The sequence below is a fragment of the Hydra viridissima genome, unplaced genomic scaffold, assembly GCF_058129835.1.
Source record: "Hydra viridissima isolate aposymbiotic clone 2 unplaced genomic scaffold, HvirCarnegie_v1 scaffold_4, whole genome shotgun sequence".
NCBI classification, from domain to species: Eukaryota; Metazoa; Cnidaria; class Hydrozoa; order Anthoathecata; family Hydridae; genus Hydra; species Hydra viridissima.
Window position 1 is genome coordinate 1,970,001 of NW_028324303.1, and position 20,400 is coordinate 1,990,400.

At 31.9% G+C, this 20,400-nt stretch overlaps 3 protein-coding genes, 1 long non-coding RNA gene and 1 pseudogene across 4 annotated transcripts in view; 1 reads left to right on the plus strand and 4 right to left on the minus strand.

The window, feature by feature from the left end:
- LOC149889369 (uncharacterized) overlaps positions 1-1,620 on the minus strand; it is a 98,649-nt gene extending 97,029 nt beyond the window's left edge. Inside the window, exons 1-2 of the long non-coding RNA XR_016452225.1 lie at positions 1,507-1,620; positions 1,008-1,292 (exon numbers count right to left, since the gene is read on the minus strand). This is a non-coding gene — a long non-coding RNA (uncharacterized LOC149889369). The remainder of the gene's footprint in view (positions 1-1,007; positions 1,293-1,506) is intronic.
- The window catches only part of LOC149889375 (torsin-1A-like), a 4,815-nt gene extending 1,093 nt beyond the window's left edge, over positions 1-3,722 (plus strand). Inside the window, exons 1-2 of the mRNA XM_090086426.1 lie at positions 1-263; positions 2,555-3,722. The exon at positions 1-263 is cut by the window's left edge and continues 1,093 nt beyond it. Of these exons, the coding sequence (XP_089942552.1) occupies positions 203-263; positions 2,555-3,525 (1,032 nt within the window). The 5' untranslated portion in view covers positions 1-202 and the 3' untranslated portion in view covers positions 3,526-3,722. The remainder of the gene's footprint in view (positions 264-2,554) is intronic.
- Positions 3,723-5,215: 1,493 nt separating this feature from the next.
- On the minus strand, positions 5,216-6,088 carry LOC145190875 (histone-lysine N-methyltransferase SETMAR pseudogene; annotated as a pseudogene).
- A 4,553-nt stretch (positions 6,089-10,641) lies between these two features.
- Positions 10,642-11,016, minus strand: LOC145190894 (uncharacterized). The gene has a single exon (XM_080067799.2). The coding sequence runs from the start codon at positions 11,014-11,016 to the stop codon at positions 10,642-10,644; it is 375 nt and encodes a 124-aa protein (XP_079923925.2).
- Positions 11,017-16,853: 5,837 nt separating this feature from the next.
- On the minus strand, positions 16,854-19,782 carry LOC145185008 (uncharacterized). Its single transcript, XM_090084972.1, has 2 exons — positions 19,508-19,782; positions 16,854-19,224 (listed from the first exon to the last, which is right to left on the minus strand). The coding sequence occupies exons 1-2, from the start codon at positions 19,731-19,733 to the stop codon at positions 16,931-16,933; spliced, it is 2,520 nt and encodes an 839-aa protein (XP_089941098.1). The 5' UTR covers positions 19,734-19,782; the 3' UTR covers positions 16,854-16,930.
- Between the last annotated feature and the right edge of the window lie 618 nt (positions 19,783-20,400).

Consider the following 20,400-nt stretch of genomic DNA (forward strand, 5'->3'; position numbering starts at 1 on the left):
TTTCCGGTTTGATTTCAATATTTTTCTTGGAAATTGTTCAAAACTCATAAATTATATTCATGGCATTATGTTTTACATCAGTAATTTTGTTTTAATTATTTAAAAAAGATTTCAAAGTTTTGTGTTTAAAATCGTTTTTAAAAATTTCTTGCTGGCTTCTTTTTTTAGCAACAAGTTTTACTAATAAAAAACTCAATTAAAGATGGATTGTTACGTAATGATATTTCCAATAGTTTTATTTGTTCTTCTGTGGATAATAACAAGTATGTATTATTTCAGACATATATATATATATATATATATATATATATATATATATATATATATATATATATATATATACAGTGGCGGCCGGTGACATTAAACTTTGGTGGGGCCAGCAAATATTAACCAAAAAATATCGCAAACTTTTGAACTTAGCGATGTTTTTAAGGTTCTTTTCTTCAAGGGCCAGTTCAATGAGGCCCTGCGGTGCGTTTTTTCGTCCCATCTGAAAGCACTACAAATTCTGCGCGCGCATCAAAAATAATATTACTACAAACAAAATAAATAGGGCCAGTAAAAATCGGCCCAGCCGTTATTGGCAATGAATTAAAATAACGCTACAATACTTTGAATAAATTGCAAATAAACATATTACTTATAAAGTAATATAGTTTAAAATTAGAACTAACTTAGAACTATTTATTTTTATAAAACCTGTCTGCAAATAGTTTAGGCTAATAGTTGCATGTTTAGATATATATAAATACATAATTACATTACCAAATACTTTATCTTAAATAAATATAAGTGGGGCCGGGCCCCTATGGCCCCTATTGACGAGCCGCCACTGTATATATATATATATATATATATATATATATATATATATATATATATATATATATATATATATATATATAGAGAGAGAGAGAGAGAGAGAGAGAGAGAGAGAGAGAGAGAGAGAGAAAGAGTGAGAAAGTAAGTTATAAGTTAAGCTAAGGTTTTGAAAAGTTTCAACTTACAAAGTTTTTTCTGATCTCAACGTCTTTTAATCTATCCACCAGCACTTCAATATATATATTGTCAAGTTGTGTCTCTAGTAAGTAATTTATGGCAGATTTTGGAGCAAGTTCCATTGGCCACTCTATAACACATTAGGCTTTTTTCAAGTGTACCAAAGTCGGCGCAACTTCACCTAATCTCCTCCTGCCCCCACCAACCTCTTTACTCTATCTTCATTTATCATTATGATGAAAAGTTTTATGCTGATAGAATTTATATAAAAACGTAGTTTCCGAAATCAAGTTCTGATGGAGAAAGTAAAAAAATATACAATCAAACGCAAGTATATTTAATTCTAGTATCTATAATACGTGTTTTGCGTGTATTTAGCCCAACACAATAACATATTGCACCTAAATAGAGTAATTTTTAGAGCTATAGTTTGTAAGTTATATTTTTTATGTGCAAAATGAAGGGGCAGCCTTAAAAAATTGCTTAAAATCCTGAATAACTTCCTACCATTTGCAGAAAAATGTGAAAAAAGCATTATATAGGTTCGCGTTTTCTTTTTCTGTAAGAAACTTCCACTTTGATTAATTCAAATAGTTTTCATTACTTTTAGATTCTCTAAACAATCCATTCATCCAGCTCACACATTTTATCAATACTATTTTTTATCTAATTTGTGGCCGGCGTTTTTTATACATAATGATCAATTGCGTTATTCCTTCCAAACACTTTGACTTAACTTTACAATACTTTTTCAATCGGATTTCCGAAAATTTATTGAGCAGATTCTCTCGCTTTATGTATTAAAAAGACCATAATTTAAAACATCTGTTTTTCAAAAAACAAACTACGAAAGGTTTCTCCTTTTCCGAAATTTTTCGAACCCAATTTGACAACTTAATTTAAAAAGGAGCTTCGTTCTATTTCTTTGTATGACAGTATAGATTACGTTTAAGTATTCGCTAAATCGATACCTACGAATATAAAGTCACTACGCTTTATTTTCTAAAAAAACACTTTCTTCAAGCAAGTTAAATGAGCTTTCCTTTTGTTAACTTTCTTTTTCGTATTTACGGTACGTAGTTGAACCAGGTTAGCAACCTAGGTTGATAAAACATTTCCCCTTAGACCTTAATTGCACCTTTAACCATTGATTTCAACACCGATTGCACCTTTCTCTTTGCAGTATTGTATGTATGTATGTATGTATGTATGTATGTATGTATGTATGTATGTATGTATGTATGTATGTATGTATGTATGTATGTATGTATGTATGTATGTATATATGTATGTATGTATGTATGTATGTATGTATGTATGTATGTATGTATGTATGTATGTATGTATGTATGTATGTATGTATGTATGTATGTATGTATGTATGTATGTATGTATGTATGTATGTATGTATGTATGTATGTATGTATGTATGTATTAAGTTATAAATTGTATGATTGTTAAATTATAAATCATATGTTTTCTATAAGCTATTTTCGGGTGTCGCAAGAAAATACTAATATAATGATTGAAGAAGCCTTTTAATTTTAATGTTTAGAAACGCCCGAACCGATTCCAACCCCCGAACCGACTCCAATGCCCGTACCGACTCCAATGCCCGTACCGACTCCAACGCCCGTACCGACTCCAACGCCCAAACCTTTGCCCTCGAATATTGAGGTTTGCGATAAAAATTGGTTGATGCACAATATAAATGGTATTCAAACTAGTTTAAATCAAGAACTATTTGGGCAGCATTTAGTTAATGAAATTGTTGGTACAGCTGTGGTATCTCACTTAATGCAGAATAATCCGAAAAAGCCACTAGTTATGTCTTTTAATGGATGGACAGGTACTGGTAAAACTTTTGTTTCTAATATCATTGCAAAGCATTTGTTCAAGAAGGGACTTGACAGTAAGTTTATTCATAAAAAAATCGCAACATTAGATTATCGACAAGACGGTAATTTGGAAGCAAACAAAGCAGAATTAAAGGCATTCATTGAAACGTCTACAAAAATATGTGAACGCTCATTATTCATATTTGATGAAGTAGATAAAATGCCAGAGGGCCTTGTAAATGTTTTAGAGCCCTACCTAAATAATCGTCCATCAATTGAAGATACAGATTATCGCAAGAATATATTCATTTTTCTGAGTAACGCTAATGGTGACAAAATAAACGATTTTGCTTTAAAACATCTTACTAATGGTAAACTCAGAGAAGCTATTAAAAACGATGAAATGGAGAAAATAATTTCTGCCGCAGCATTTAAAAACCAAGGTGGTTTGAACAAAGCTGATTCTATCTTATCAGTATTTGTTGACTTTTATGTTCCATTTCTACCACTAGAACGTAAACATGTAAAACAATGTGCAGAAGCAGAATTTAAAAGACGTGGAGTTTCATATGATGACCGTATCCTTGAAAACGTTGCTTCTGAAATGCCTTACTTTCCAGAAACTAATCAACTTTTTTCTTCAACAGGTTGTAAAACGGTTTCAAATAAAGCAAACATATTTGCGTAACAATATTTTTTAAAGTAACATGATTTTTTTTAACAGGTTTTTACCTGATGGTTTTTTAAATGCCGATATTGCTTATGGTTTGGAATTTGGAAGTTAGTATGTTTTATATTAATCATTACTTGTTCCAATTACTTTTTTAGTTTTTAGTGAACTTTTGTCCAAGATTTTGTTAAATATTTAGTAACTGCTATTGAAAATATGTTGTCATTTCATTTTACTAACTGACCCTTTAAACATGCTACGTCGCAGCTAGATTGCTTCGACGTAATAAGCTTAAATCGCAGTATAATCGCGCAACGTTGCTGCTTCCTAAGAGCGATGTTTATTAAGCGTTTATTAGGGTATACGTTTCCGCTACTTTGCAAAGAGCTCATATTACAAAAGACTCTTCAGGATATATTTTTCAGCCGATTTTCCAACTAGGCTCCATATTTCATCGTCTGTTTCTTGTTTTTTAAAAGGCTTTCATGACCCGATTGACTTCAGTCAATCCATAAGATCGCTTGAGGTTAAGAAATCTGTGGCTCAAGGAATGACCACTAGATTGGCTAAGAGTTCCAAACCTAAACGTGTAATGTTCCGAAAACCTCATATTGTAAAAAATCCTTTAAAAAGAATTTCTGTTGAATAAAAAGTGGAAAGAAAAGTTTGTGCAAAACTTAAAGAAGAATAAAGATATAAATCAATTTATGAAACCTGTATTGTAGAAAAACTGTGATCGAAAATATAGAAAAAAAAATAAATAAAAGTGGTGGATAAATCTTTAAGAAAGTTTTTATAAACTGTGATATTTTCAGTTTGCTATATAACATGTTACTGACTACAATCGTAGAATTTCAAGTAAATTGTCTTTCAACGATTTTAATGAATCTGGATAGCCAACCCATGTTACTAAAAACTTCGCTTTGGTTTTTCTCAAGGCTTTTTTAATCATAAAATAAATCTTGTTCAGTCTTTTAGAAGATAGAGTTTTTCTTGTTTATCCTTACTTAATCACCAACTGAAAACTTTACTCTTAGCTTTTATTCTGGTATATCTAATGTTTCTGGATGAAGATTTTCTACATAATATTTTCATTTCATTCAAGCTAGCTTCAACAGGTGCCATCTTTATTGCAAAACAAATAGCATTACTGTATTCTGTAGCTAGATCATCCAAAACGTTGACATCTACAAAAATGCAACTGGTAGTAAAGAATTTCCACAGTTTTTCTTTATTTCTACAATTCCACTTTTCTATTTAACAACTTTTCTTCATTTTCTGTCGAGTTCTTCCAGTACTTCTTTATCATAAAGTTCTTTAGCTTTATCAACCCAAAATTTAGTAAGCATTCGTTAACTGATTGAGTTTTTAAATACTCTTGCTGCAGCCTTACCATTTTTATCTTTTCAAGGAATGAACCAGATATTTGGAAAAATTACCAATGACTTCTACTTAGTCTCTAATACATTTCCCGAGTTATCAGGCAACCAAAAAAGTTCGTGTGGTTTTGCAGATCCATAAATAAATACACATAAAAACAGTTTTAATAAAGTTTATTCTGAAAAATAGTCTCCTTTAGCAAGAATAACTTTGTCCCATCGTGAAACAAGCTGGTATATTCCATTCTTATAAAAGTCTTGAGTTTGTTAGCTAAAAAATTGAATTAACTCATTTTCGAGATCTTCTCTATTTCGAAACTGTCGATTCCTCAAATGATTATCCAGGGCCAAAAACAGGTGATAGTCGCTTGGCGCAGGTCTGGTGAATACAGAGGGTGAGGTAGAATCTCCCATCGTAAACGTGCTAGAGTTTCCCGCGTGGTTTTTGCGGTGTGCGGTCTGGAGTTGTCCTGGTGGAATTTGACATCTTTTCTGTTTGCCAAAGCTGCTTGTTTTTGGTGAAGAGCAACCGAAACTCTGTCCAATTGGGCTGAGTATATCTCAGCAGCAATGGTTTGTCCACTTGGTAGCAACTCATTGTGAACGATACCTGCTGTAGTCCACCATACACACAGTAAAACCTTTTGTTGGTGAATGCTTAGTTTAGGAGTCATCAGTACTGGATTGTTACTGGCTAGCCAATGATATGTTCGTTTTTTGTTGCAGTACATAATCCATTTTTTGTCGTACGTCAACATCCGGTCAAAAAATGGCACTAAATTGTGGCGGGAAAGCAATGAAGAACAAATGTTTAAGTGCTGTAGCTTGTTTGTTTTACTCAACTCATAAGGTACCCATTTGCTCAACTTCCAACGTTTTCCAAGTTTGTACAAATGTAAACGAATAGTTTCATTACTCACATTAAATCTTAAGGCAAGGTCCTGACATGTTTGACTGGAGTCCTGCTCGATTGCCAGCTTGATATCCTCGTTGTTTACGATGGATGGTCTTCCAGATCTTGGTTCATCTTCAAGGTTTTCATTTCCAGAAGAAAATTTTTTAAACCACTTTTGACCCGTCCGTTTTGCTATGGTACCTTCCCCAAAAGCAGCGCATATCTTACGACAAGCTTCTGCAGCTTTGGTTCCAAGTTTGAACTCATAAAGTAAACAGGCGCGAATTATCGCATCTGACACAGCCATACTCCACTTAAGACTTTTGAATTTAAAACGCACTAATAAAACTTATGAAACACACTGATTGATTCTCCTTAAAACAAGCTTTAATTTATATGCAAACTCATCCCCCACCACAACCAGTTTTCTTAATACATTTCTTAGAAATAGGCAATTAGGATAAACCGCACGAACATTTTTGGTTGCCTGATACATAAGAAGATCATTTTTTTATTAAAAAAAAAAAGGTGAAGTTTTAGTCTAAACCAATTGTTTTTCAATTTAGCTGACGCAACTTCGCCAAGTGGGTGGATGCGACTAGAAAGACTGCACCAAAAATATCATGAAACGTGTTCTGAGCAATAAGGTAATTTGAACATGGCTAATTTGAACATGCAGGGCCCTAACCCTAACCCTAACCCTAACGAAGAAGAAGAAGAAGAAGAAGAAGAAGAAGAAGAAGAAGAAGAAGAAAAAGAAGAAGAAAAAGAAAAAGAAAAAGAAGAAGAAAAAGAAGAAGAAAAAGAAGAAGAAAAAGAAGAAGAAAAAGAAGAAGAAAAAGAAAAAGAAAAAGAAAAAGAAAAAGAAAAAGAAAAAGAAAAAGAAAAAGAAGAAGAAAAAGAAGAAGAAAAAGAAGAAGAAAAAGAAAAAGAAAAAGAAAAAGAAAAAGAAAAAGAAAAAGAAGAAAAAGAAGAAGAAATGATAATAATAATAATAATAATAATGAAAAGCTTTGTTTTTCTTCGAAAATTCGATTTATCAACACCATTTACTAGTAGCTGTCTTTGGATTATTTTGTCTTTTAAAAAAATACAAACGTCAACTAATTCAGTATGCGGCGTTTAATTTTTAATGATACAATGCATTTAAAAATCTAAAAGACAAAATTTTAATTTTATTCGTACGAAATGGAATCGCTTCTTTATTGCTTTTCAAGAAACCGCAATCTTTAAAGCGATTAAAAGTAATGACAAAATACAACGAGGTCGTAAAATACATGTTGCCGCAAAATACATATTGCCGCTAAATGCACATTAGCCCCAAAGTACATGTTTGCCGCAAAATATTCTAACTTGGGGATAATTACCTTGTGATGACCGTAAAAGTTTTATGAGATTTTTACTGGGGAAATTAAAAACGTAGTAGTAAAAATTTTATAGCAAACTGGAAATTTCAACAAGTAAAAAAAATCTCCTTAGTATAATATTTGATTCGACGAATGCGCATTTTCCATTTTCAAAAAAAAAAAAAAAAAACTTTCTTAAAAGTTTTGATTATTGGAAAAAAAATCAATTCAAACCGATATTAATTTCTAAAATTTTTAATGAGCATTTAAGAATATTGGGTTTGTTAAGAATTTTTAACAATATCTAAAGAGTAAAATTAAGAATTTAATGTTATGGTTGAAAAGTGACAATTTTAATTCAACCGATGAGCGAATTGCTTAAAAGTTCAAACTTTGATCCCATCAAAAACTGACAATTTATTTTCTATCAATTTTCGTGGAAAAGATTTTTTAGCCAATGGCATGGACATAAAATTTCCAACTTTTAACTCTTGTTTTAAATATAAGACTTCAAATTTTTTTGATAGCTATAAAAAAAAACCACTCTGACAAAAATCATAATCATAGTCAGTTTGACAATAAATTTCATATACAACGCAATTTTAATTTCAATTTTTCAATATTTGAATCTAATTAATCTTTAAATTGCTTGTTAATTTAAAAACAAACTTTTTAAAATTAACAAGCAATTTAAAGATTGAATTTCTTTTTATGAAAATTTTGCCTCTTTGTCTTCAACTTGAGGCGGCGGGAGGCAAAAATTTCGCCTATAGTTTAGCGGCTGCAGCCAACTGGGAGGCAGAAACCACTGGGGGTGGCCTCCAAATCAGCTTGCCTCCAAAATATCTTTTGACAACGACCGTCAATGGCTTTCGCCTCCCAATTGGCGGCGGCCTCTAAATCAACTTGCCTCTAAAATATCTTCTGACGGCGGCCCTCAGTGGCTTTCGCCTCCCGATTGGCGGTGGCATCCAAAAAATTCTGCCTCCAAAACAAAGTTCTAACTGCGACCTCCAATTGGGAGGCGGAAGCATCTGGAAGTGGAAGCCAGAACATTCTGCAGGCAACAAAAGTTTAGAGAAGCGGCCGCCATTAGCTGCGGAAGAAACGTGGAGGCGAGAAGATTTCAATTATTTGTCAGAAAATGTCTTCTTCTTTACCGTTGAAATTTTTACGTTGAAACTCAACATTTTAATGATATTTGATAATTTAACATTTCCAACCGCGTTGAGTTTATAGACTTTCTATGAGCTATGCGTGGGCCGTCCAGAACTTTTACTTTTGAATTAGGTTATGTAACTTTTATATGATCTTGTTATGATCTTTTTACATTATCTTATCTTTGAACAAGGTGTTGTGAATATTTTGTTTTTAACTGACTAAGGAAGATCGACTCAACGCCTTTTTTGTAACTTGTTTATATATATTCTTACTCTTGTTAAGAAAACAACATTATTTATACTAAATCTGACATAGTTGACAATTATTCGTAACTAAAAATAAGATAATAATTACCAACTTCATACCATAATTACTGTAAAAATACTGGAAGTCATCGCGTGGTTTAATAAATGTTTGTGACACACACCCCCAAGTTGCAGAGAATATCTACAAATTCTCATCAAAAAATTCATCAAGGGCTGTTATTTTAATAAGTTTCTCAACCTTTGATTTCGCCTTTCGTAAAGGTTTTTGCTTACTTTATAATCGTTTGGGCCAGCGAAATCCAAACCAATAGCTTCAAAAGGGTATTTGCTTTTAGTTGGATACTTTGGCAAATCAGCTGTTAATGGAGCTAGTAATGGTTTGCACCTGAATCTTTTACACCAATTGCAATCGCATATAATTGTTTTGACTTGGCTACGTAAGGTATCTGTCCAATAATGCTCACGAAACTTGGACATTGTCAGACCAACCATCCCATGGTGAGTCTCTGCATGTGCTCTTTTAACAACCAAGTTTGTAAAGGGATGCTTGCGAGGTAAAAATGTTGGGTGCTCACCTTGTATACGACCCATACAAACTAAAAGCCCATCGTGATTTCTATGTAATCGTAATCTTTCTGAAGTTTCTTTAAATTGTTCGGATTTTTCAAATTCGTATTGAGCAATTTTGATCAGCTTCTGCATTGCGTTGTTCCTTTCAGTAGCTGATAGCACACCTCGACATTTTCTTTTAATTTTGAGATTGATGATGATTCTTAAGATCCATGCCATTATTCTTATAACTTTTGGTAGTTGATCTTGTTCATAAGTTCAAAGTAGTTAAACGTCTCTGCTGTGGCAAGGTTATGCATTTTTGTTGGATTAACTTCTTTCATTACTTCATCCATTTGTGTATGAACTATATTGGTTGGCCACTCATTCTTTTTGGTAAGCCATGTTGGACCGTTGAACCATATTTGTGGAATTTTTCCATTTTTAATTCCTCTACTTTCATTATCAGCTGGGTTCTGATTGGTTGGACAGTGACGCCAGATAGCCAACTTCGTTTATCAATTTCTTTGACACGATTTGATACAAACTGCTTCCATTTACTATTGTCATTAAGGATCCAATGCAGTGCTACTGAACTATCAAGCCAGCCGTATATTTCCATAACTGGGTATCCTTCAAGTGCCAATTTAACGTTTGTAAGAGCATTAGCTACCATGTGTCCAGAAATCAATTCAAGTCTGGGAATAGAACAACCTCGTTTTGATATGCGTGATTTGGCTGCAAACAATCCTTGAGTTACTTTGTTTCCTTGATGTACTACTACGCATATTGCACTGCAGCAGCCATCTTTGCTTGCATCACCAAATCCATGGATTTCAATCTTTTTAATTATATGATTCAAAACAGTTATACTTCTTGGTATTGCTGTAAGGTCTGGTAACGTATATTTCCAAAGCAAGTTCAGGTGAAAGTTTTTTTGTTCACGGCAAACTTTAAATCACAACTTTGTCGATATATAAGTTTTGCTGTTAGAGTTATTGGGTAAATCACACCAAGCGGATCAAAAACTCTAGCCAAACTTTCTAAAATTCTTTTGTTTGTGATGTTTGTTTGACGAGTTGGTCTGCAATCCACTAATAAAGTGTCATCATTTTTGTCCCACAACAAACCAAGAATTTTTGAATGACGTTTATTTTGTTCATTGATTGTAACTTCATGATAGTTCTCTTTTGAATCATTGGTTTCCAATGCAGGAAAATTCGAGTGCCATTTGTGAAGCTGGAATCCTCCCATTTCAAACAAATGAATTGGTGTTTGTTTCAATTTTTTGACACATTCCATGTCAACTTCCCCAGTGATTATATCATCAACATATATGCCCTTGTTGATTATCTGAATTTCATTCTTTTTATGCGGATAATGTTTTCCATGTCAATAAATGTTGCTTGATTACTCCCCCAAGAATAAAGAGACTGGATGCACAGCCAAACGGGATTCGAGTAAGTATTAGAGTTTTTATTTCTTTACTTTTCAAGTCCGATATCCAATAGAAAAGGAAAATATCACGATCTTTAGTATCAACTGCTATTTGTAGATAACGCTTGTTTAATGTCTCCAGTAAGACAAACAGGTTGCAATCTGTTTTGTAAAATAACATTGAGTAGTAAGGGTTGTAATGGAGGACCAATATGTAAACAGTCGTTAAGTGAGGGTGATCCGTACTCTTTAGCTGACGCGTTAAAAACAATCCTTAGCTTGGTTGTTTCGGAGTCCTCTTTTATCACTGCTCGATGAGGCATGTAGAATATTCTCTTGCCAGTTGGTTTGTTTGGTGCATACTCAATTTTTCCATCCTTGAGTTGTTCTTGAATAATAGCGTTATATTTTATGAGATCATTTGGTTTCTTTTCCAGTTTTCTAAGTACGCTATGCAACCTTGAGATAGTGTACATCTGAATAAGATGCTAGTTTTGAATGTTCTACTTTCCATGGTAATCCAGTGTGATAAGTCGAGTAACCAGTCGAGTCTTGTTGTAGCTGTTCTTTAAATTCTTCATATACTTCATTTTGATTCCCCTTTGCTTTGATCTTCTAGACCAAGAACATCCAAGCTATACAGTTCTTTATAACAGTCATTGGTTGACTTTGTTAAATATAAACAGTCCGAGGTGCTTTGTCCTGGTCCCATAACCGTCCGTACAAATATGGTTTCTTCTGCAATAGCTTCTCCTTCATTTCCAGTCCTGAAACCTTTCAACTTTATTCTTGCAATATCACCAGCACCAATTATAAGATGAATTTTATGATCATCGTAGTCATCTTCATTATGAAAATGCAATCCCTCTAAGTGTTTGAATTTCTTTTTTAGGACGGATATCCTCGGATTTTGTAGCACCGTAATCACTTTCCTTTCTAGCTTGTAGAGTTTTATATCAAGGCTGTTGCGTCCGTTTATTGAATATAGAGTTGTGCAGAACAACGGAAGGTTTTGATGTACTGATCCAGTCATTGTTTCAATGTTTTTCGATTCCCAATTATTTGGCTCTAACGTTAGGTACTTGATTAACGTAGATGAAGCATAAGAACTACCAGCTCCCGTATCCAAGAGTGCTCTCACTTTATTTGCCAACGTTCACAACAACTATGGGATGAATAGTTTGCCCTTCGTATCCAATCATAAGGATACCCTTTTTGATTCGTCTTTATTAACCCCAGTGCATATAGAATGATGCCTTCCTTAACAATAGTAACAAGAACGTTTGCTACGATAGTTGGATACTGTGTGGTTTGTTGACGTGCAGTTGAAGCAGCGATGGTTTTCTTTAAGATGTTGTTTCCTTTGCTGTGTTGAATGAAGTTTCGTACATTCGTGACTACAATGATTTTGCGAACTGCAGTAGACACAGCCAATGTTTTTAGTTTCGTTATGTTGGAAGTGTTTTTCCATTTGATTTTTGTGCTCCCAATTATTGTGGGGTTTTGAATTTTCTTTTCTGATATTATTTCTTGTTCGTCTAATAGATGATTCTGGGTTTCGTAAGGTATATTCACGTAGAGCTTCAATTTGCTGTTCAAAGCCCCATTCCTGCCATTTTGGATCTGTTTGAGTAATACCAGCCTTACCAAGGCCCAGTTTGTCGAGAGTTTCACGTACCAGTATTTCAGCTGTTTCCAATTTGTTCAAAGTTTTCAACGAGTTTATGCTTTCATTTAATTTTCTGTAAAAATGATGTATTTGACCCGCGTCGGTATTTTTTATGTAGGAAAGATCCATGATATCACGACCATGCTGGCGTATAATTTCAGAAGTGATTGCATATTTTTGATTTAGAATCATTTTCGCTTTTTCATAACCATTTGCATTAAAAGGGAGTCCAGCAATTTCCTCTTTTGGCGTGTTTGATAATAGCTCACGTAAGTATGATAATTTAGTTACAGGAGGATAGCTTCTGTTATCAATTTCTGTGCTAAATTGTTCCCAGAACCGCACCCAATCCAGAATAGTCCCATCAAATTTTGAAACTTGTAGTCTGGGAAGTTTTGCTTTACAATCATTTGTGTGTGCGCACTGTGCATGCTTTGAGTTGTTTCTTGTTTTTGTTCATTTAGTTCTTCTTTTACACGAGCAATTTCTTCGTGCATTTTCTTCTTTTTCGTGATTTCTCTTTCTATGCTGTATTCTTCCAGCGAGGTGAGAAGTTCGCTTTGCTGTTTAATTAAGTTGTTCTGCTGTTCGTACCAGTTGTCGATTTCTTGATTGTCGGCGTTTTCTTCGTCTCTTTTTAATTCTTCTATGTTTTGGATTAAGTTAAAAATCTCCGACAGTTTGCTTTGATGGTTGGTTCTAATCTATCTAATGTGAGTATATCGTTATTGTTCAATGATATGCGTACTTCCAGACCAAGTCGGTCAACTTTTGTTAATGCTAGTTCCAATTTCCTTGATAGTGTAGCGATTTGATCTTTGCGCTGCTTCGGAGGCATTTTAAATTCTATTGTAATCTTTGATTCCTTACGTCAGTTGATAGCTTGAAGAGTGTTCCGTAGATTCCAGTTGTCCTGGCAGGGTTGCCACTTTGTGTTGTGAATATTTCTTTGTTTTGGACTGACTAAGGAAGATCGACTCAACGCCTTTTTTGTAACTTGTTTATATATATATTCTTATTAAGAAAACAGCGTTATTTATACTAAATCTGACATAGTTGACAATTATTCGTAACTAAAAATAAGATAATAATTACCAACTTCATACCATATATTAATTACTGTAAAAATACTTGACGTCATTGCGTTGTTTGATAAATGTTTATGACACAAGGTAACTTAGGAATTTGTAACTCTTATATGATCTTGAAGTAATTTCAAGTTGGTAATGAAATAAGAGCAGTTAAAAAAAGAAGCTTTTCGTTGAAGTTGCGGTTGTTTTACATTGAACTTCTAATTTAAACTTCAAGATCTTTAAGACACTACGCCTAAAAAAAGCAAGTTACTATGAGGTCTCTGAGAACTGGATAAGATAACCATGTTAAGTGATGCAGATAACCATATATCTAAGCGGATAATAATAATACGGATTTAGACATATTTTGTGCTTAGTTTAAAATAAATATACATGGTAACTGTTTTGAAAAGTTACCCAAGGTATTGATAACGAGAGACCAGAGGCCTCGTAGCTTCTACTCTAAAATAAGCTTGAGCTTAACAAATCAAAAAGTTTAAAACTTGACTTAAAAACAACGATTTTCTTCACTTTTCAATTGAATAAGGTTTAACAATATTCTGACGAAAGATAATATTCTGTGGAAATATAAATAGCTAAATTGATCTTTTTTGTATTTAATGATTTGAAAACTTTTTTTTTTGGGTGGGGGGGGGGGGGGATTGAGCTATTTATATTTCCACAGAATATTGTCTTTGGGTCACACATAAAGAGGGGAACATGTGCTTTAAAGACGCACATGTTCCCCTCTTTGTGTGTGACCCAAACAAGGAAAAACATCTATGAAAGTTTTTCTTAATTAGAATTAATTTACAAAATTAAGTTAGCTTTTTTTTTTCCTTCAATTGATTATCAAAATGGTCTTTTAAAAAAATCTGTTTCGTTCATTCGGTTCCCTAAAGTTGTGTGACTTTTTTAATTTCGAACAAATAACTGAACTTGCTTTAATTAATAGAAATTTTACTTTGAGATGCTTTAACGTTTTCAATTACTAGAGTTAGAATTTAGTGCATTAACCTCTAATTACTTCTTTTTCTCTTTTATTTATGAGCACGTTTGGTTACTTCATGGACCTATAAGAGATGGACGTGCAACCTATTCTTTTACATCAAAGAGGCCACAGAAATCAGCGAGTAATGCGAGTTTCCGACAAACTCTAAATTTTCACCCGTCAACAAAAAAATCTTTTAAAATGGCTGCTCACAGTTTTAAAACAGAAACTCTGATCACGTGGTATTAGTTTATAGCATTTGTTTAATAAGACTGTTCAGAATAAAATAACTACTTCACGCATTGAAAAATTACTAACGAATTACACCAAGGTAAAGGAAATTAGTTGTCGCCACGAACAGATTTTAGTAAAGCTACAGTTAAGCGGCCTAAATTAAATTCACCTTTTCGCTTTAAAAATACGGTGGAGAGTTTGAATGCATTTAATTAGAACAATAGTATGCACGCATGAGTGATTTCAAAAAGGAAATAAATTTTGGAAGTGGAATTGAATAGAGTTTAGAAGAAGTGGAATAAAAATAGTACAGCGCGCTTGATTTTAAATTACTATATCTTATATTTCTATAAAACTTAAAAAACTGTCAGGTAAACACTTGCTATTATAATACGGCTATTTTCATAGCCACATATCTCTTAAAAACACATCAGTATGAACAATTATCATATAAACTTATATTCTTTAACTATTACAAATAACTTTAGTAAATAAATAATCAAAAATAAATCTACGCATAACATATTAAAGTAACAAAGTAAAAACAATATCACAAAAATAACATAATAACAATAGAAAATGTTATATAAAAATTACACAGTTCCAAATTCAAAAAAAAAAAAACTAAAAAAACTACTTTGAAATTTATCTACTTTGGTTTTATCTACTATTCTATGATGCTTTTAGTCTCCGCGAACGAGAGCGCAAAAAGCGAAAATGTAAATTTATTTTAGGCCGCTTCACTGTAGCTTCACCCAGATTTTCATCATTTTTCCAAGATAAACATTTTAAAATTGGGTACTTTTTTCGTGTAAACAAATTTCCGTTAATAATAAAATAGACCGGTAAGGATAATTTTAAAATGACTAAAAAAAGTATAGCGAAATATAAAAAAGCTTAAATAAAATATTTTGTCAAGATCTGGTTTCATTCAACTCCTTGGTCCTTCATTCACCAGGCTTAATTTTGTGTATTTTTTGAGTGTTTTTTCCGATATGTTACCATTTTTTGCCTCGACTACTCTACAAGCTCCATAATATATATTCCACTAAGTATTACTTTTTAGTAGGTGTATTTTCTAATGGGTTTTTTTATAATTCATTTGATAATGCAAAACCTTTTAAAAACTTATTCAAATTTATAATTATCTAGCAAAATGCGGCCAGATATTTCATGTTTTCGTTTTTCATATTTCATATATTTCATTTGTCATAAAAGGCAGATAATAATCCGTTTGTTTTTGTCAAATAAAAATTAGTTTATATATAGCTGATAAATCATATTATGTTAAAATTAAATACTTAGTTATTCTTGCGGTTTGCCATAAATTGGCTTTGCTAAATTCTTTAAAACTGTGACAAATTATTTTTTTCTTTATTGTATTTACATTCATTTTATTAATGAGTTATTTATCCTTAACTGTATATATTTCTGTTGTTAAACATAAAAATAAAAAATTCTATAATATTTATAAAATAGAAGTCTACAGCAATATAGTAGATGGAGTAGTTCCCTGGTATGAAACCATTGTGCTTTAGGTAGCTACAAACCTAGTTGATATTTTGTATTGTTTATTATACCTCTAGTTATACATGTACTAAAGTAGTTAAGTAAACGATCTTAATTTCCATATTATCATCAGCGTTATTTCTTAAAATGTTAAGAATGTCTAGCTATATAAAATTAAGCTTAAAACCTGATTCTATTGCTGTTATCTTGAATAACTAAAAGGAAGTTGACTGGTTAGATGAGACCAAAAACTTTCAACGAATCCGACAGACTTTAATATAATTTAATTTCTGGGTAATTCCACATCAAATCACCCAGTCCATTGAACCATGTGTCTTCCTTTTGTGTTATATTTTGACACATTATTCCTAATTATAAAAAAATATTGCATGCAAAATTTCAGCTAAAAATTTTGAGCAGTTGACAAGATATTGCAATTTTAGTATCGACCTGGTTTCCCAAAATGACCCGGTTTTCATAACATTCTGGAAAAACATTTTTCTTAAAAAAATAAGAAATAAAAATGGAAAAAATATGAAAATAAACATATATAATGTTTTTTTTATGCTGAATTCAATAAATGTACTTAAAATGCTCAAATATAAAAGGAACATGCTTAAAAGTTAATAAAACAACTAGTTTCTATAAACCAACTTTGGGGCCCAATATCTCAAAACACCCCCATCAAATTTTTTTTTTTTTTCCTGTTAATATTTTCAGCTGCTTATAATCTTACTAGGCACAAAAAATCTAACTGGAAAACCAACTGAAACATATGGAACTTTAATTTCAAAGATCTATTACTTTTTCAAGAAATTCTCAAAAAATATTTGTAAATAAAATAAAAATAAGTTAATTGTAATTTAAAAAGTTACTTAAATATACAAGATTTTTAAAGGTATCGAAGATGTAAGTTATTTTGACTGTGTTTGTAATAGTTTACAATATTGTTCCCATTTTACTTGTACTTCTTCTATTTCAGCATTTTCAAACACATAGTTTTTACCAGAACTAGAGCAAGCTTGTGGAACAGATAGTTTTTTCAATATGTTGGTATTGGGAATAAAACAGTAGTCATCTCTTTCAGGCCAGTTAAAACAGATTGATGGACCATTTGGGTGAAGAAACTTAACTTTAGCATCAACTTCTTCTAGGTTGGTTTCAGTTACAATGCCGATCCACCACTTATCATCACAGACTACAGCTACATAACAACCTAAAGTGACAGTATCAAGTTGAAATATATCTTGTTTCTTTTTAAGATTGTGGATTATTGTATAATTAGTGTCCATACTAAACCTCTTTGCCCCAACCCTGTTATCTCCAAGATGTATAAATTGATGAAAGCTACGAGTACCAGGTAGAGTTGTTAGACCAGTGTACCTTTCTTTTTGCTCTTCACGTTGCAATTGTAAGTCCAATCCCTTTATGTAAATGAAGTTAACAACCTTGATTTTCTCAATACAAAATTCATACATAGCTTCTGACGTGAGAATTTGGTTTCTGTATGGTCGTTTTAAACTTTCTTGTGCTGTTAACCTTTTTACAGTACCGCCAATCCCATCGCATGGTGACTTTCCGTGGGACGTGGCAAAAAAGTTCCATTCAACTTTAAGGCCAAATTCGCTCTCTAGTTGGCATAGATTGTAAAAGCTTTTACAATTTTTGTACTGTCCTGCGCAACCATCAGTGAATAAATGTAATTTGGACAGATTGGAAAATTTTATTTTTAATATTGGTATGATTAGTTGGAATACTTTGTACACATAAGTTACATCATGTGTAATGTCGTCTGATATAAAACAGTAAGAAATATGTTTCAGTACACCTTTATCATCTTTATAGTATATCACTAGTGGATGTAAAGAACATTGTTGGGTGTTCCAATGATAGCTTTGTATTTCATCTTGGACTACAAAGGCATAATTTTCAGCAAAGTCGCCAATAATGATAATGTTTGATTGATCCATATTTTGTTTTAGTTGGTTAAGGTACTGTGATTGAGAGTGAGCAATAAAAGAATGAGCTTGTAGCTTTTCAAAGCAAGATACTAGTAGTTCAACAAACGTTGGAACATCTGCTGTTAAACTCAATAGTGTTGCGCGATCAGTAGTTTGCCATTGTTTGTATTGTATCTCAAAATCATCTTCGTATTCTCCAAAAATCTCATACAAATATTTGGTGAGGGGTTCTTTACCAGGACAATTATCACACTGTGCAAGCATGCATTTTTTGTTTTCTACTGAGCAAACGGTTTTCGAAAGTAAGTCCTTATACTTTAGTCCAATATTTAAGGCATCTACTAGCAATATGGCATTTTGGTGATAAGAACAAACACAAACAGAATGTGTACCACTTGCACCTGGCAAAATGCACCACTTTGGTCTAAGTGAAGCAAATTTTGAGTAACTTATTTGTATTTCTGGATTGTTTTCTTTGTATAATACATATAGTTCCTTTAAGTTACACAAAAGCAGTTTTTTTTGTTTATGGACGTTCTTTTGAATGCTAACATAATCTTTTTTTCCAGGCATAGTTCTACATAAATCACTTGAGTCATAAAAAAATTTAACAGAATCTTCTATTTCTTTGTGTAAGACTTTACCTTTATACAACGGAGAGATAGCTAATAATCCTTTTTTATTAAAAAGTTGTCTAGCCTTTTTTGCTTGGTATTCTGTAACTGCAAAGTTATTTTGTACTTCTAATATTGACCAACTTGGGGGCGCCAGTGTTAGAAGTTGAACAATAGTCCTTTTGTCCGAACATAGAATTTTTTCTTTTATCAAGCTCATAATTTCATCAAAGTTTTCAGCCTTCTTTTTCATGTTATTTGTTTCATAACACAGTTTTGAGGGAACATTGAAATGACTTTCAGATTTTCTAGTAAGGTTACTTACCATTACGTTGATGCGCGCAATTTTTCGCTTTCCTTCTGAAAGTATATGTTTTGATGACTTGGAATGAGATTTCAGAGGAGATATATTAAAATTTTCAAGTTCTTCATTGATCTTCTGTCTTTTTGATTTGAATGATGATATTAGAAAATCCTCATCTTGTTCACCCTGACTTTGCTTCTCTTCTTTAAGATCTGCTTTTTTGGCAATCTTTTGCTTACAAGGTTTGCAAAGTTTCTTCCCAGGAGCAATATTTAAACCACTTCTCATCATGACTTGTGACTCATTTATTGCGACTACTCTAAGGTTTTCTAAAAGTAATTGAATTGTATATGTAATTGTATATACCCAGCAAGCACACAACGTTGAAACAATGTTGAAATAACGTTGATCAACGTCAATCAACGTTATTTCAACGTTGTTTCAACGTTGCGTGCTTGCTGGGATAGCTTTATGTATTTTGTATATAGTATAATTGTATGTATAATTGTATATAGCTTATCTGCACAATTGTTTAAAACATTGTTTATGTTTTTGAAAATACAGGTTAAAAAAGTATATATATTAAATTACTTAAATTCTACTTTTACTTACTTGTGATTTTCTTTGTATGTGTTTTGAATGGATCACAGCATGCTTTCTGCCATATAGGATACATTTTCAAATATTTTGTAGTATGTCTTTCACATAATATTGTTAAGTTTGATAGTTCAATGTTACATCGTAATGATATAGTTATTTTTTCTTCATTGCTTAAAGTTTCAATAGCTTCTTGTTGGCCTTTGCATGCGTCTGATGTCAATAACCCAATAGAACACATCTTATAGTTCCTACTTAATTTTTAGTAAAAAAAGATTTTTTAAATATAGAAATAATTCAAACCTTTTCAGAATCCCTCTGTTGTATAATTTTTTACACTGATAGTTATTGTTAATTTTCTTTATAGATATATTTTATATATATATACAATTTATATATATATACAATCTATATATATATATATATATATCAAATTGTTAATTTGTTAAAACTTAAATAAAATTTACCAATAAATGTTGCTTTATAACTGAACTTTTTATAAACTAGTTATTATAAACTTTTACAAAATATAGTTGTCAAAATTTTAAAAACAAATGCACATCAATATCACACTTATTCAGTTTTTATATAAAAACAAAGCAGGATGTTTTTTTCAGTTGTTAAGATCAAATAACTAAGTTATCATATAATTAAGACTTCCTTAAATATAACAAAATTTTTTTTTTTTTTTAAGGAGTCTATAGACTAAATATAATATTTCACAAAATTCTATTTGCAAGTTTTTTAAAATAATTTCTTGAAAAAGTAATAGATCTTTGAAATTAAAGTTCCATATGTTTCAGTTGGTTTTCCAGTTAGATTTTTTGTGCCTAGTAAGATTATAAGCAGCTGAAAATATTAACAGGAAAAAAAAAAAAATTTGATGGGGGTGTTTTGAGATATTGGGC

What these genes read in the sequence shown, in the direction of transcription:
- LOC145185008 (XM_090084972.1), bottom strand. Translation starts at nt 19,733, where the DNA reads ATGTGTTCTATTGGGTTATTGACATCAGACGCATGCAAAGGCCAACAA. An exon ending in ACATACAAAGAAAATCACAA is followed by an intron (nt 19,225 to 19,507) that starts GTAAGTAAAAGT and finishes AATTACTTTTAG; the next exon opens with AAAACCTTAGAGTAGTCGCA.
- LOC145190894 (XM_080067799.2), bottom strand. Translation starts at nt 11,016, where the DNA reads ATGTACACTATCTCAAGGTTGCATAGCGTACTTAGAAAACTGGAAAAG.